The 15,529-nt window shown below is 49.0% G+C and overlaps 1 protein-coding gene across 2 annotated transcripts in view; it reads right to left on the bottom strand.

Annotated features, from left to right (window-relative positions):
* NSMF (NMDA receptor synaptonuclear signaling and neuronal migration factor) overlaps positions 1-15,529 on the bottom strand; it is a 47,714-nt gene that overhangs the window by 17,464 nt on the left and 14,721 nt on the right. The window contains exons 3-6 of one of the 2 annotated variants that reach the window (XM_058818220.1): positions 9,307-9,783; positions 4,297-4,372; positions 2,597-2,602; positions 1,947-2,015 (exon numbers count right to left, since the gene is read on the bottom strand). In XM_058818220.1, the coding sequence (XP_058674203.1) occupies positions 1,947-2,015; positions 2,597-2,602; positions 4,297-4,372; positions 9,307-9,783 (628 nt within the window). The remainder of the gene's footprint in view (positions 1-1,946; positions 2,016-2,596; positions 2,603-4,296; positions 4,373-9,306; positions 9,784-15,529) is intronic. The other variant, XM_058818219.1, reaches the window with a different exon arrangement.

Consider the following 15,529-nt stretch of genomic DNA (forward strand, 5'->3'; position numbering starts at 1 on the left):
AACTCTGCTGAGAGCAGCTCTAAGGAGAATCCAGCTGTTCAAGGTTAACCACTGCACTAAACACTCACAGAATGGGACAAAGGCCTTTTGCTCCATCTATTTTCTTCTAGAAAAAACAGCCCTTTGGAAAAAAAGTGCAAGTCTGGGACTGCCTCCTAATCTGGCCATGCTGTGAACATCTAGATCCTTCTGAGGGCTTCTTGCAGCTGCCTGGCTCCTCAGGCTCCTCTGTGCCTGCATGTCAGCATGAGAGGCCCTGGGAAAGCTGCAAACAGCTCTGTCAGCAATGGGGATCCCCAAGCCTGCCCAGGAACCCTGTGACACTTGATCACTTGCAAGATCCCTTCACCCATCATGACACAACCAGCATCCCTCAAGTTTCAGTGATGAAATCTCCTTACCACTCCCTTTTCTGAACAGCTCTGCTCCATGTGCCTCACGGTCTGCATGGCCCCATGGCATCTCCAGGGTATCCATCCCAGCCAGAGGGGCTCCAAGGCACTGCAGTCCCTCTCCACCCTGCAGCTCTGCCTGCAGTGGGGCACCCCACTCTGCCCAGAAGACTTTTCCCTGCCCAAACTCCTGGCAGCACCTCTCACACTGCCCTCTCTGGCTGCTCCTGCAGTGGGCAAGCTCTGGGCATCCCTCACTCCCCAGGCAGCATCCCTGTGGCCACACCACACATCCCAGCATCCCTGGACACCAGACAGCACTGAAGGGGCTGTGTGAGAACAGCTGAACCCTGAAACACAAACCAAGGGCTGCACAGCAAACACCAAACCCACAGTGGGGTTCTCCTCACTCCCTGCAGGACAGGGCTGAGCTCTGCCAGCAATGCCTGCACCAGAGCCCTCCTCTGCTGTCACCTCCTCTCTGGGACAGGCAGGCACAGCCAGGCTCCCTGCACTGTGCTCAGCAGGAGCAGGGACATGGCTCAGGTCAGTCCATCCTCCCTCCTGACCACACAGCCCCACCAAGGCTCACAGCTGCTCCTGTACTCACAAACCATTTCCCAACCAAGACTTGCCTCTGCCTAACAAACTCTGAGAAATCTCTCTTTTGCAAGATACACTGTCTATTTGTTTCGAGTGTCTTTAGTTTGGATTTTTATTTCTCTTTGTTATTGATGGAAAAAACCCCACTACTCTGAAGTTGCTATAAAAAATATTGCCGGGCAATTTCTCAGTTAAGAAAATCTGATTTTCTCTCACTTGGTTTTAAACAGTGCTGAAGTGATCATGGTAGTTTTAAACCAATTATACAAATACTTTGCTATCCTTTTTAGTAGGCTGCCACAACTCTGGGCACATTTAAAAAACCAAACCAGTTCTGATTCCTACTGTGAATAAATGATGTGCCATAGGAAGCCTGCAGAAGGAAACCAGGCCTTTCTGTAATACCTGGACAAGGAACCAGTCCCCATCCACTTTTACTTCCCTTCTATTATTGAAAAAAAATAAGACTTAAAAATAGACTTCTGGTCACTAGAGATGTCAGTTTTGCCTAAGTCTCAGATTTTTGAGGTGCATTTGTACATGCAGTAACAGCACATACAGTATTCATCTAACCTCAAACAAATTCCTGCCTGTGGCAAGGGACTTGGAACTAGATCATAATTTAGGTTTCTTCCAATCCAAACCATTCTGCGATGATACGAAATTTCAAGTTGGCATGGGGAAACTGCATCTTTAATTTTTTAAGTATGTATTTTTCTGCCTGAGGCACAGATCATGTGGAATGCTAAAAGCAACTTGACAGTGTTCTTTAAGAAGAGGGAGATCAGCTATCCCTGAGCATCATTCACCTGCACAGCTCCAGCAGAGGCACTGCCAGTGTCCCCAGGACAGCACAGAGACAGGGACAGCCACAGTCAATGGCACCAGGGCTCAGCAGTGACCCCAAGGGCCCATGCAGCAGCAGGTCACAGCTGTGGGGACGGGCCCTACCTCTGGATAAGAGCTGCAGAATCATTCTCTCGTTTCCGTCTCTTCCTCTCTGCGTAGCCCCTGAACGCCCTGGGGAACCACGGCAAGCCATTAACCAGGTCCAGCTTGGAGGTGGAGGGGACAAGGGACACACAGAGGGGAGCTCTGGGCAGACAACAGAGGCTGAGCTGCCCAGGGGGTGGGCAGGACCATGTGTGGGTCAGGGCACTCACACCACAGCTCCTCACTCACTGGGCTGCTCCTCAAACGTGGCCCAAGGGAGCACCCACCATCCCTGGGCTGCTCCTCAAACATCAGAATGTGGCCCAAGGGAGCACCCACCATCCCTGGGCTGCTCCTCAAACATCAGAACCCAAAGGAGCAGCCACCATCCCTGTTCTGCAGAAAGGACCTGGGAGCTGCAGCCACACCCTCTCTGCACACCAGCATTGAGAGGAACTCCTCTCCACTTCCAAGTGTGCCAGTGCACTCAGAGGATGAGGATGGTTTGGTGGGATCCATGTAGGCCCACCAGGTGTAGCCACCTCACCTCCAGCCAGCTGACAGAGCCCCTAGCACAGGGAAAGCACGAGTGAATGTGATGGACAGGAGAGGAGAGTTTAGCTAGGACACCAACAGACAAGGAAATAAAAAAATAAGATTATACTTACGAGATGCTAGAGATTCCAGGAGATGCAGAGAAAAAGAGAGAAAAGAGGAATTTATTAGTGCTCAGCCCCAGCCAGCGTTCTGAGGGAATTCTCACTCCAAAAGGAATATATCTTGTTAGGTGGAAGGAAATTGCTTTTTAAATTAAACATTTCTCAGTGGTGAGACTCCTCCTTGACTGAGCTTAATCCTCCCTGGGGCAGGGCTGACATGTGGCTTGGATGCAAAGTGAGCTCCACACAGACCCAGAGGATGAGCACATGTACAAGAGCTGAGTGTGGCCTGTCAGGCTGCAGAACCACGAGCTCCTGGAGCAGGGAGAGCTGCTCCCACCATGGCAAATACTGCTGAAGCTGGCTCATGCTGCTGCTCCATGAAGGGAGCGGCACAGCGGGTTGAAAACACTGGAACAGAGGCCAAGGGCACCTGGAGAGTGACCCCAGAACTTTGGGAACTTCTGGAGGAGTTTCTGTGTCACTTCTAGAGGCAGCACAGAAGCTCCAGAAATGTTAACCAAGAAGCCACATCTACCAAGGGAGTTGTGCTCCTCCATGGTTCCCTCAGGGCACCACTCCCCAAACCAGCCCCACAATGTCCTCCAAGCCTTGTAAACCCAGCCATGGGCCATCATCTGCAACAAATCTGCCCAGAAAATACAAATTCAGACAGCAAAGGCTGTGTCCAAATGTGCTGATTTTGCTGATGGTTTGTGGGTCAGATCAGAACTGTGAAATACCATTGATTATTATCAGACAATATCTTTTAAATGTTTTTTTTTCTGGGGGATGCAGCTACCCCACTCCTGAACTCCAGATCCAGCCCTCCCTGCATGAATCCTTCCAGCTCTGGTCCAGTCTGGGTTATCCCAAGAGAAATAACCAGCCTCTTTTCAGGATTTGGGGAGGGAAAAGCATAAGGGAAGGCAGAAATGTCAGAGAAACAAGAGTACAAAAAGGACATCAGATTAGACAAGAAGAAACAGAGCCAGAGGGCTGAGGGTGTCCTAGACATTGGAAGAAACACACAGGAAAAAGGTGACAAGGCTGGGGAAGGGAGTTGGAAGGCAGAACAGCATCTTGTTTTCCTCTCTGCTCGCCTTGGTTTTCCAGTCAGGTGGGAAATAGTCGAAAGCAGGAAGGCAGCACTCCCTGGCAAGCTGGCACAACTCTCCTGAGCCCTTTGAGAGCTGCCTCCTCCCAAACTCAGCACCCAGGAGCCTGCATGGAGTGTGGAGGGAGAGGCTCCTGCTAACTCACACCCCTTCACACTTTGCAGGCATTTTACTGACACTTTTTCACACACACAGAGCTGCAGGGCTTCCTTATCCCAGAGAAAGGCACTTCTGGGGAGTGAGGGATGCAGGGCAAGCCTGGAACACCCTTCCCTTGGGGAGTGAGTGCAGCAGCAGCAGCTGGTGGAGGGTCTCAGGAGTGACCCACAGGAGCCTTGCTGTGAGAGGCAGCCAGGCACAGTCACAGACAAAATCAGGGAACCGAGGAGAGCAGGGTACCCGAGGAGTTAAAGAAGGTAAAACCAAACAAATGAGAGCAATAGGGAAGGATAGTAAGTAGGAAAGAAAATTAACAAGAGACAAGTTTCTCTCTTATCCCTGAACAGTGATGCCAAACACACAACTCCTGCTCCAGGAGCATGTCCAGACCCTCAGGTACAGAACAAAAGCCACAGCAGAGGTTGCACTTACGCTTGCATAGTTGTGGTAGCAGTGTGAAAACTGAAGAGGTTCTCCTTTGGGAACCAGGTTCGTATGGGGACATCATCTGCAAGAGAGAGAGAGCCTGAGCACCCAGCAGGCACAGACACCCCTCAGACAGCCATATTTCCTCCCCAAGCTCCTTCCCTCAGGACTTTCCTTCAGCATCCTGCCCTGGCTGAACAGTTCAAGTCTCATCCTCCTCATGTAATTGCACACTGCCTCCGAGTGTTCTGTAAATTCCTGCTAAGCCTGTCTATCAGGCTACTAAGTGAAGAATAAAAGCTCTATCTTAAGCATTGGAGATTAGAATAATCCAGGAATTACAGAACTGACATTTGAACTCAGAAAAAACCCAAGGAAATGAAATGTTTTTCATTAAAAGCATTTTCCCGTCTCTGCCTTTTCCTTTATATCATTGATTTAAACTGTCCCATTCCTCCAGTTCTTTCTGGTACAGCACTGTAGAAGATGAAAAGCATTTACCTTCCACTCAGAACAGTAAGCCTGAAATATCCTCTCTTTTTCTGCCACTGAAGCTTCAATAAACCCCTCTCACACTTGCTCCTGGTGACTTGGCCTTCAGGGGTTCCCCTGGTTTGGAAGTCAAACCACCCATCAGCTCCACAACCTGCAGGTATCTGAGCTGATTTAGTCACTTCTCTTTGTAAACTGCCCTGCCCAAACCAATTGTGGGGTTTTTTCCCCTATTTCCAGGGCATCAGAACACTGCATCACCTTCACTGAAAGCAAAATAAGTCACCAATTATGTGTGTGGTGACCAGGAGGAAGAACCTGCCCAAGCAGCAGCTGCTGCTGCTGAGAACTCTCAGGCTGGAGTCAGGCAGGCAGGGAATCAGAGGGGTACTGAAACCCACTGCCACAACACTTGTGAGAGCTCAGTGGACTGCATTCCTGGGGCTGGGGGCTATCTGATTTTTCATCTTGCTTCACACCCAATTTGTGACCCCCTTGCCTAATGCCTTGCCCCATGTTGCTCATTGTGTCCTGCCTCAGTCATTCACGTCTTCAGATCTGATAATATTTCATATTCTGGCATTGTCAAGATATTTTTAAATTCACTTTCACTGGCTCAAGCCCAGTCAAACTGCACATGCCCACTGCAGGCATAATCACTACAGACCAGCTATCTTACCAAATGTTTTGCTCAGATCATCATATCCTACAGATTATTCCCTGAAAGTACAGAAAGTGGCTGCAATTACAGATGCAAAAAATGCTAACTGCATCTGGGGAGCCTTCCTTTGAAGTGCAGCTTCCAAGAAATCTATAGAAAGCTGTAGCAGACACGCCTTCTCAGCTCACAGTTTACGTCAAATCTTGCTTAAAGGCACTCCAAGGAAATATAGATGTTAAATGAAACTGCATTCCAGTGTGCCAAAGACTTCTGCTGCAGTCCCAAAGTCTGCTCTCCTCCAAAACACAGAGGCAGAAGCAAAGCAGAACAACTCAGACTGTAAATGAGTTACTTGTTTGAAGCCTCCAACCCACAGAAGTGGCAAAGGAGAAGTTGTACAAATTCCTTTCTAGCCAACAATTCTGTATGGGCTTCTCAGGGACTGCTCATCTCAGAGCACTGACAGGCTCTTCATGTGTTTTACAGCTCTTAAGCCACAGGCTTTGGTTCAAAGCAGAGCTTATGAACAACAGCTAATATATCCTTAGGAGGCTTTGCCTGCCCCATCACTGGGAGCTTTCTCTCCTTTTCTCATAGACTGGAGTTCACTTGGGAAAAATACCCCTGTCCTCCACACAGCACTCAATGAGGAATAAAGGATTTGGGACCCTTCAGAGGGTAGGACATCAGCAGAGGAGCTCACAGGTGGGGACTGGGCAGCACAGCTCAGCTCCAGAGCTCACTCACCACATTAAAATTCAGACCATGGGCATGGCTGCTGCTGCCAGGAGCAGGCAGCACATCCTTTCTGGCCAGGCAGAGCAGCTTGGTCTCCTTTCCTTTCACCATCAACTGTGAGGAAACAGTGGAGGAGCCAGGGGCCTGGTAAGACTGGAGGGACACCACCACCACATCCAGCATCTCCAGCGGCTTCCCACTGCACCCAAATCCTCTGTCCATAGTGTGTGTGTGTCAGATGCTGGGAGCAGCCAGGAGATGACAGCCTGTGCTCCCTTGGAATGGTGTCAGGCATCAGAAACTCAGCATCAAAACCCACATACAGTGATGCCACTGGGGCCTGGCTGCCATAAGGGTTGGTTTGCAGCAGCCACTTGTCATCAAACAGAAGCAGCACTGTCAGGTGAGCCCTGGGGAAATCAGCCTCTCCTGCCTCCACTGCTCCCTTTCCCTGCTAGCCAGGCAGGAAGGACATGCCAGGGAATTCCTGCAAGCTGTGGCACTTTGCTGTTCAGTTCTGGGGTTATCTCTGAGTGGCAGCACTTGGATAGAGAGTGCAAATAACACCAAGCTGAGGGAACTCTCCCTTCATGGTGCCAGTGCTGGGATGGAAATTGGGCTTGGGGACACAGCCCTGCCTGTACAGCCACACATGTCAGGACCCAGAGGTTTCAGATGAGCACTCAGGGGAGCTGCTGAAACATGGAATGAAACATGGGGGGAACCACAGCTCCTGCACTGGCCACTTTGCTCCCCTTTAAGTGACTACTCTGACACATTTTCAGACAGACCAATCTCCACCCCACACTGATGACTGGCCCCAATGATAATGCCTGCCTGGCTGAAAACAAACACTGAATTCCAAGGCCCAGTAACAGCATCTCCCTGCAGGAATCACCAGCACAGGTTTTCCAGCAAAAACAAGCTCCAGCTATGAGGATCTAAACCCCTCCATTAATGCTGTGGAGATTTCCCTTCCTTCTGTATCAAGTAATTCCTTCAGTCCCACAGTGCAATTCTGATTTGTCCAGGTGTGCTGGTTTGGGCTGGGATAAAGCTCATTTTTTTCTCATATGGGGCACATGCAGTGTCTGATGTGAATCCCAAAACGTCTCAGGGAACAGAGGAACAATGCTTAAAAATCATGCACAGGATTTCGGGGGCTTTTCCACACATTTCATAATCAGCTATTTTTTCATTACTATTCTTCATTTTAATCCATATATTCATGTAGCCACATGATTTCAGGTATCTAGGCATGAAAACATGGTCCAGGATCCAAACCTTTGGTGATTTTACCTGTAGTAAACATCACTGCAGTATTTATCAGAAAACTCTGAACCCAGGGAAGCTGGACAGTTTGATCTGCACAGTCCTTACACACAGTTTCTTTCCAAGGAGAAAGCCCTGACCTTTCCTGGCCAGACTCTCTGCTCTAAGTGCCTTGATGTGTGTTTACAGAAAAACTCAGACAAATTGGGCCAGACTCTTTGCCAGCCACATACAGGCAAAGATGGACTGCACATCAGCTTATAATTCAAAGCACACAGACTGTGGCATATATCTGATTAATGGTTCAGTTTTTAAAGACTTTTTTTAAAATGGAATGGAATAATTACAAGCACTCTTGTAATTGAGAGAGCATTAAGCAAGGAAGAAAGGAGGGAAAAAGTCCAACACTATGTTATTTGCCAATATTTGTAGGAAGCCCATGAGGTGGCACTACATGAGTGGCATCCAGCCCTGCAAACAAGAATTTTGGGAACACACCAAAGTACACAACACCGTAACTTGAGGCTCCCACAGAGCAGTTCAGAAAGATTTCCCCTGCCCAGCAAGAGGCAGAGAGAGGATCCTGCCCTGAACTGCATCTGGGATGAGCATGGGTGCAGGGTTTTGACAGAGTCCTTCCTCTTCTACTCTTCCTCCACAGAAAAGGAGCCCACTGAGCTGCATGAAGTCATGAAAACCACCCAGAGCAGCCTCTGATGACCAGGAGCTAGGATGAGCTGGCCCCCAGCTGAGCTCAGCTTACTGCAAACTCATCTTTTGACAATCCCTTTCCAATGCTGCCCCATGGTACCAGGAGGGCCAGGATCAAAACCCCTGTGCTGGGATGAGATGGGTGTCACCTTTTGTGTCACCCAGTGTGGTGGCTGACAGTCTGGTCAGAGGGACAGTCAGATAAATTTTCCCAAACATTCCTCAGGGAAATTTTGAGAAAGCTCAGAGAAAGAATTAAAACAATCCTGCAGCTGGTGTTTTGATTGTAAAATGTGTTGTTAATTGTAAAGTGTTTACAAGAAGGGTGCTGTTCCTAATTAACCAGTGCTGTGAGGAGTATTAATTAAAAACAAATCAAGTCCACCTTTATCATAACTGTCAATATCCTAGGGTGATATTATGATGCTTGTATCCCATCTGTGTGTTCTGTTTATGCTGGATATCATGTTCTGTGCCTTCAAGACTGGCTCTGAAGAGTGAAAGTTTTTTTTTTGTTTCTTATCAGCCGCTCCCCCACAGCTGGTGGGACACAGAGACAGGGCAGTGCATGGTGCTGCTTTTGCTTTTTGCTTTTGCTCTCGCTCTTGCTTCTGCTCATTAGCTAGTTTAGTTAAACAGTCCAAATTTCTTCCTGGACTGTTTCTCCTTTCCCTTTTTTGGACCTACTCAAGCCTGCTCCAGACTGGGCCCTGGGAACACCGAGAGTTTGCACCTTGTGGCTGCAGCAGCTGCCCCAGCACAGGAGGGACTGAGAACAGAGCGACCACCCCCAAGAGAGACTTTCTGAATTTGTCATCTTTTTCAGAGTGGTGACAGAGTGGTGTCAGCTGGTATTGTTCATTCTGTGTGCTGGAGGTGCTGTGCCTGTTAAATAAACAGGTTCCTTCCACTTCTCTCCAAGGAATCCTTCGCAATTCGGTTGGGGGAAGGGGCTGTGTGGGTTTGCTTTCTGGAGGGGTCCCCCTTTGGAGATTCTCTCCCAAATTTGCCCTAAACCAGGACAGTCTATTAAAAAAAGTGCAATTTCTAATAAACTTTGCATTTTACCTTCTGAGACCTTAGAGTCTATAGATCACTTTATTCACCCATCCTCACTACAACAACCCACAGCAGTCACTTACCAGACACTCGATCCACACTGTACATCCTCTCCAGCCTTTTCCTGTGCCACCCAGCCTCACCAGGTGGGTGCTGCTCCAGCTCGATGGACTGCGGGGAAGGGGCAGCCAGCCTGGAGCAGTTGGGGCACTCCTTGGAGCCCTGGCGGCCGCCAGGCCAGGCCTTGCAGTGGCGGACGCCGTGCGAGCCGGCGGCGCCGTGCGCGTGGTGCCCGTGGTGACACTCCTCGTGGGCAGCTCCCTTCATCACCACCAGCTCCATGCTGTCGTTCTCGTGCTCTGACAGCATGGGCCTCTCCCCAGAGATGGTGTACACCCGTGGCTTGGGGCCCTCGCTCGGCAGCTTCTCCGCCTGCTCCTCGGTGAAGCTCCTCTCGAATTTGCCGTCCGAGATGACCGAGAGCCTGCGCTTGTTCTGGGCCACCTGCTGCAGCTCAGGGGAGTCCTCCTGCCCGATGTAGGAGTCTGCTAGCAGGTGATCTGAAACAAAAGGCATGTTTTCCTTAAACAGACACCAGCAAATCCAGGAGGCTCTTTGTTACTGCTGTGTAGGGGAGACAGACACAGGAGGTCCCTGCAGGAACCGTTTCAGATGAATGTGTGCCCATCACCACCTTCTAAACCTCTCGGGCAGGCTGTGACGGTGTTCACAGGCGTTTTCAGGTGAGGGAAGAGACAAGAATGTTGACTCCACGTTCAGAAGGCATGATTTTTTTATTTTATGATATATATATTACATAATAACTACACTAAAGAATAGAAGGAAAAGTTTCATCTCAAAAGGCTAGCTAAGCTAAGAATAGAAAGGAACAAATAATAAAGGTTTGTGTCTCAGAGTCTAAACTAACTGGGCTGTGATTGGCCATTAATTATAAACATCTAACATGGGCCAATCACAGATGCACCTGTTGCATTCCACAGCAGCAGATAATCATTGTTTACCTTTTGTTCTTGAGGCCTCCCAGTTTCTCAGGAAGAAAAATCCTAAGGATTTTTAATGAAAAGATGTCTGTGACAGCAGGCACTGAAAGGAGAGATGAACCAGGACAGAGATAAACCTCTTCTCACAGAGAGCCCCAATATTTTACACGTGTGGCCACCCAACAACTCTAGTAGCAAATGCAGGTCTCACTGCACAGCCTGAAAATGCTGCCATGCAAGACAGCCCTGGTCCAGCTGCAGCCCTGCTCAGCCACACGAGGGCTACAGAGCTGGTGACAGTCTGCAGGACAAGGACCAGCACCAGCCCCTCCAAGTGCCAAACTCTGAGTGTTTGGCCCACTAAGTTCTTTCAGAACACTGGCAAAGGGGCAAACCAACACGGTTTGTTTGTTTTTTTCCCCTCCTGATTTTCTGCCAGGTGGTTTGACATGAAAGAGATGCAGCAAGGCTTCAGCTGGCAGCTGCAGCACAGCACCCTGCTCGCGGCACACCCCGGTCTCACAGATGGCCACAGCTTGGAGCTGTCCTGGCAGCAAACACAGCCGCTCCCTGTGCAGGGTAGGAAGATCCAAGGGAGACAGGCCCATGAGTGCAACTATCTTTGGAGCCCACACACTGGATGAAGTGCCAGGAAATCTCAGCATTTCCATGGCAATTCCATGCATGAACCCAACAGTAGCTCCCACCCACCTGCTAATCCTTTTTCAAGTGGCTGTTAATTACCTCTTACACTTCCCTTCAGATGGGAAGCAGCTCAGGGACTGGCAAAAAGGCTCAGCAGGGAAGGCATTATTTATGTGATTGCTACCCAAAAAATGAAATCATTAGTGTCCAGCACAGACAGAAGCACTTAAAACAGAGGCAGAAAGCAAACCCAAGCCTTTACTTCAGTAAATATTTATGGAACATAACTTCTTTGGCTACCGAGCCATGACCTAGAAGAATTCATCCACAATTTGAAGGCTTGGCTACCTTGCAACTGGCCATGAAGTGAAGGAGGAAGAGGAGAATGACCTCTGGACAAGAGTGGTAGTGTATGTGTGTAACACAGATCTTTCACTGCTGTCCATGAAGTGCTCCTGTGCCCCTCTGAGAGCAGCCCTCCCAAGCTGAGGCCATACACAGTCAGCTTTTGAATCTGAAATCCATCCTGGAAAATGCTCACATTGCCCAGGGCCTCTCCCCCTGCTCTGTTTGTAACCAGAACTGAGTTAGTACTGGTACAGGGTGTCACCCTTGTCTCATTTTTCTGCTTGAGATACAACTTCCTCCAGCACCACTAGGAAATAAATCAGTGTCTGGCCACTCTGCTCAAGAAGTGACTGTCAGGGCTGTTCAGGCTGACACAAGTCAGGTTTCCTTTCACTTGTCTCCTCACAGTCTCTGGATACTGGAGCTGGCCAGGAGGAGACACTGTAGGAGGCCTGAAGAAAGAGCTGAGCCTTTTGAGCCTGCAGCTGATGTTCTGTCCAGGCTTCACATGAAGTCAAAAATCCATGTCCAGGTGTGGTGAGGGGTAGTGCCCCTCAGATACTCCCCAGAGAGTGTGAAAGGCTGGCAGGGCTCTACTGTGTCCCATGGTCAGTGTGGACATTTGCTCCTGCTCCAGGAGGAGCCTGATGGACAACAAGAGCATTTTCAGTGGAAGAAGGTGTTCCAGAGGCTGTGATCCCAGAGTCTGTACCCACCTGCAGGGCACGGTGTCAGAGAACAGTGCAGAGAGTGCCCACAGGCCCCAGAGTCTGTACCCACCTGCAGGGTACAGGGTCAGAGAACAGTGCAGAGAGTGCCCACAGGCCCCAGAGTGCCTCAAACCACGTGTCCCTCCTCAAGAGGCAGCAAGTCCCCTGTATCTGCTCTCCAGCAGCTCAGATCCTCCCCAGCTCCAGGATTAACCGTGCTCTAGAGTGGGCACGTCTTGGGAAAACACCACCAAAGACTCCCTGAGCTCTGCCAAGATCTGTGCTCGCTAATAGTGCCAAACAAACCATTTTTAAAATTAAAAACAAAGGCCAGCTCTAAGTACTCTTCTCAACTTGTCAAATTTACTAATCTGTGTGGGCACAGTGACGCTACAGATTTCTTAAGGCACCACAAAATCGTGGCTGACAGCTGCCCCTGCTCCTCCTGAAAGTGATACTTGCATGGGAGATGCACAGCCTCCTCAGAGGGAACACACAGGAGTGTCACCTTCACTCACACACTGACAGCTCTGGAATTCAGACATCCAGGAATTCCTGAGCCCTGGGATCTGGGGCTAAATGGAAAAATGAAGTCTCCAAAGCACAATATGCCTGAAAATGCTGATGATCACAAGAGCAAAGAGACCAATTCTAATCTCTGTTTCATAAGCAGTGAGGTCTGTTCAGCTCCATAAAATTTACAGAGATTTCAGGGGCCCATGACTGGTTTCAAGGAAGAGCAAATCTTTTACTGAAATCTTGGCAGGATTGACCAGATATATATGACATAAACTACCTACCTGATCTAGCATGCAAAATGTGAGGATAAATCTTTCTTCCTACCTTACTTGTGCCCTCCTCAAAGTGTTTTCACTTGTACTTATGTAAGAGTTTTCATGATCTACACTACAAAGGGCTGCCAGCACACCAATGCACTTTCTTTTTGTAAAACAATTGGATAATTCTTCATTTTCATTCAATTTAGCACCTTCAGTAATTACACACTAGAGAAGCAACCTCATATGCCACGGGAATACGAAGCTTTATTCAAGAGTAGTCGTTAATAAAGAATTATCTACAGAAAAATAGTGTGGAAGGAAAAGAGATTCAAACATCCATCATAATGAATTATTGGCCTGTAGAACAGAATCCACACCATTTCAGGAGTCTGTGCATTCACATACACCAAGATGTGACCAGTTACCCTTGTCTGTGCCTGCAGTGAACAGGGCTCAGGTGCCAAAACACTGCACTTGTTGCCACAAAGGCATTTGAGGCTAACAGGTTACTTCTGCTAGGAAGGAAGTCAGGCTGGTCCAGAAATCAGTGCTGGATTAGAGCTGAGCCCCACCCCAGGGATGTGGGGTGAGGAGAACCAAGGGGCACCCACAGGAGCTCAGCAGTGACTGGGGCTGCCTTCTGGAGTCAGCTGTAGCAGGCTGCTGTTAACACCCTCGCCTCGAGCTGCTGCTCCCTTTTTTCATTTTCACATGGCTCTTGCCACCTCTCCCACTCCCAGCTGCTCCCTCCACCTGCCATGGCAGCCCTGGCCAGTGTGACTGGGCAGCCTGGCACAGCTCCCTCCCCTCACCATGCCAGAGCTGCCCTGGGAATGACTCTGCTCCCCCCTCTGCTGCCTTCAGCAGCAACACCTGTGTCTCACACTGCTACTTAGGACCAGATAAAACAGCTTCCTCAGGTTCTCTTTTCACCTTGATTCTTGCTCTACATGGATTTATTGTGCATGAGGAACTGAGCACCAAGATGAAAGGAAGAAGACCAACGTGCTTGATCTATAGATCATGTGTCCATTGGTTCCAGAAATATCCCAGTGGTATTTCCATCACTTCCCTGCCCACCTGGGCCAAGCCCAGCAGGGCTTCACATCCAGTCCTGAGGGCCAAACCACTTCTCACCCCCCTCATGATGTACTTGAACACACAACCTTTTGTCTTTTTGGCTTCACTTGCTCCTGTCTGACATTTCTCTCTTCACCTTCCACACAGCACTGCCCAACACAGGCCACATGCACGACCAAAGACTGACAGCAGTGACATCTGTGCTGGGAAACTGGCAGTGTCTTGGGGAAAAAATAACTCACATTCTCAGTACGTGTAGTTCCTGATAATTAGGCATTTGTTGTCACTATAGTGCAGGAGTTCTATTGTCATTACACTGCAAGGGTTCCACATTGCTGGAGTTTCATACCTGCTTGGTGTTTCTAGTAGGCAGCTCCTCTAGGCACTGACTCGACTCGTCCTTGTCCTTGCAGCAGCCAACTAACTCCAGCTCCCACGAATCCACTCTTTTATAACACATCTCTTACTGGCTACAGCTGCAGCCTGTTAACATCAGGCCTGTTCCCAAGCTCTAATAACTGGCTCAGCTGCAACTCTTTAGGGGGTAAGATTACTTTCTATACTACCTTTATTTACTTATATTGTATCCCCCTACAGGCATTTATTTGTGTTAGATACTTACAATACATCCTTCCTCATTGAGTAACCCTAGCTTGAGCCCTCACTCTGACTTAGGGAACTGAGAAAGGCCTTGCACATTTTCCTTTCAGTGCCACCACATTTCAGAGCAGGGAACACGCTGGGATCAGCCCCCACTGACTGGTGCCCTTCCACAGCTGTGGAGCCAACTCCTGTCTGCTGCAGACTGCCTTGTGACCCCCTGGGATGAGAAGTTTATAAATCAAGGCAGCATATAGCCACAAGGCACAGACAGAAGCTCCAAATTTATTCCTGTGTTTAGCAGCTAAACTGATGATTAAAGCACCTTAGATTTAAAGGCTCCGCTCCAGCATCAGAGGCAAAGTGGCAAAGGGGAATCCAGATAAACCCTATTAAAAGAACATCTGTCATCTCAGCAAAAAATAAAATTCAGAGAGACAGTCCTTTCTTCCCTGTTTCTACTCAGCTGGAACTCTCTGGACCTGACATTTATGACAAGTAAGTTCCAACTTTAAATCAAAGAACTGCCACGGTCACTGAAGATGAATAGAAAGTTTTTGGGTGTACGTACAGGGCCTTGCTCACAGAAGTAGGAATGAAGTTAATGATGTTTTGCCTTGCACCAGGAGGAATCCAGCTGATTCCCTCAGTGAGGGGAGCACTGGCCAGAGCTGCAAAACCCATAACCATTCAGATGGCACAGCTGAGAAGTTTCTCCTGCAGTCACAACTCCAAGACCTCCCACGTGCCTGTCACTGCCCCTCAGGTGTGCTGGCAGGTCCTGCTCTCCTCTGCTCCCTCTCCTGCTCTCCTCTGCTCCCTCTCAGAGATGTAATGCAGAGCTTCTCCCCATGCCAGCTCTGTTCTCCCAACAATGTGACCCCTGGCACAGGACAGGCAGCCCACCCTGCTGGGCTCAGGGCTGAAATGTGATCAAGAAATAGTATGGGAAAAAATGGGAATTGTGTTCAAGTTATTGAAGCATGAGGCAGGGATATCAAAACGGAAAATACAACAAGAAAAAAAAAAATCACAGTGGCATTTCAGCCATGCAGCAGCTTCAAAGCCAAATGAGTAGATGGAATCACAGAATAGCTGGGGTTGGAAGGGATCTCTGGAGACCATCCAGTCCAAGTCCCTGCC

Source organism: Ammospiza caudacuta, chromosome 21 (assembly GCF_027887145.1).
Source record: "Ammospiza caudacuta isolate bAmmCau1 chromosome 21, bAmmCau1.pri, whole genome shotgun sequence".
NCBI classification, from domain to species: domain Eukaryota; kingdom Metazoa; phylum Chordata; class Aves; order Passeriformes; family Passerellidae; genus Ammospiza; species Ammospiza caudacuta.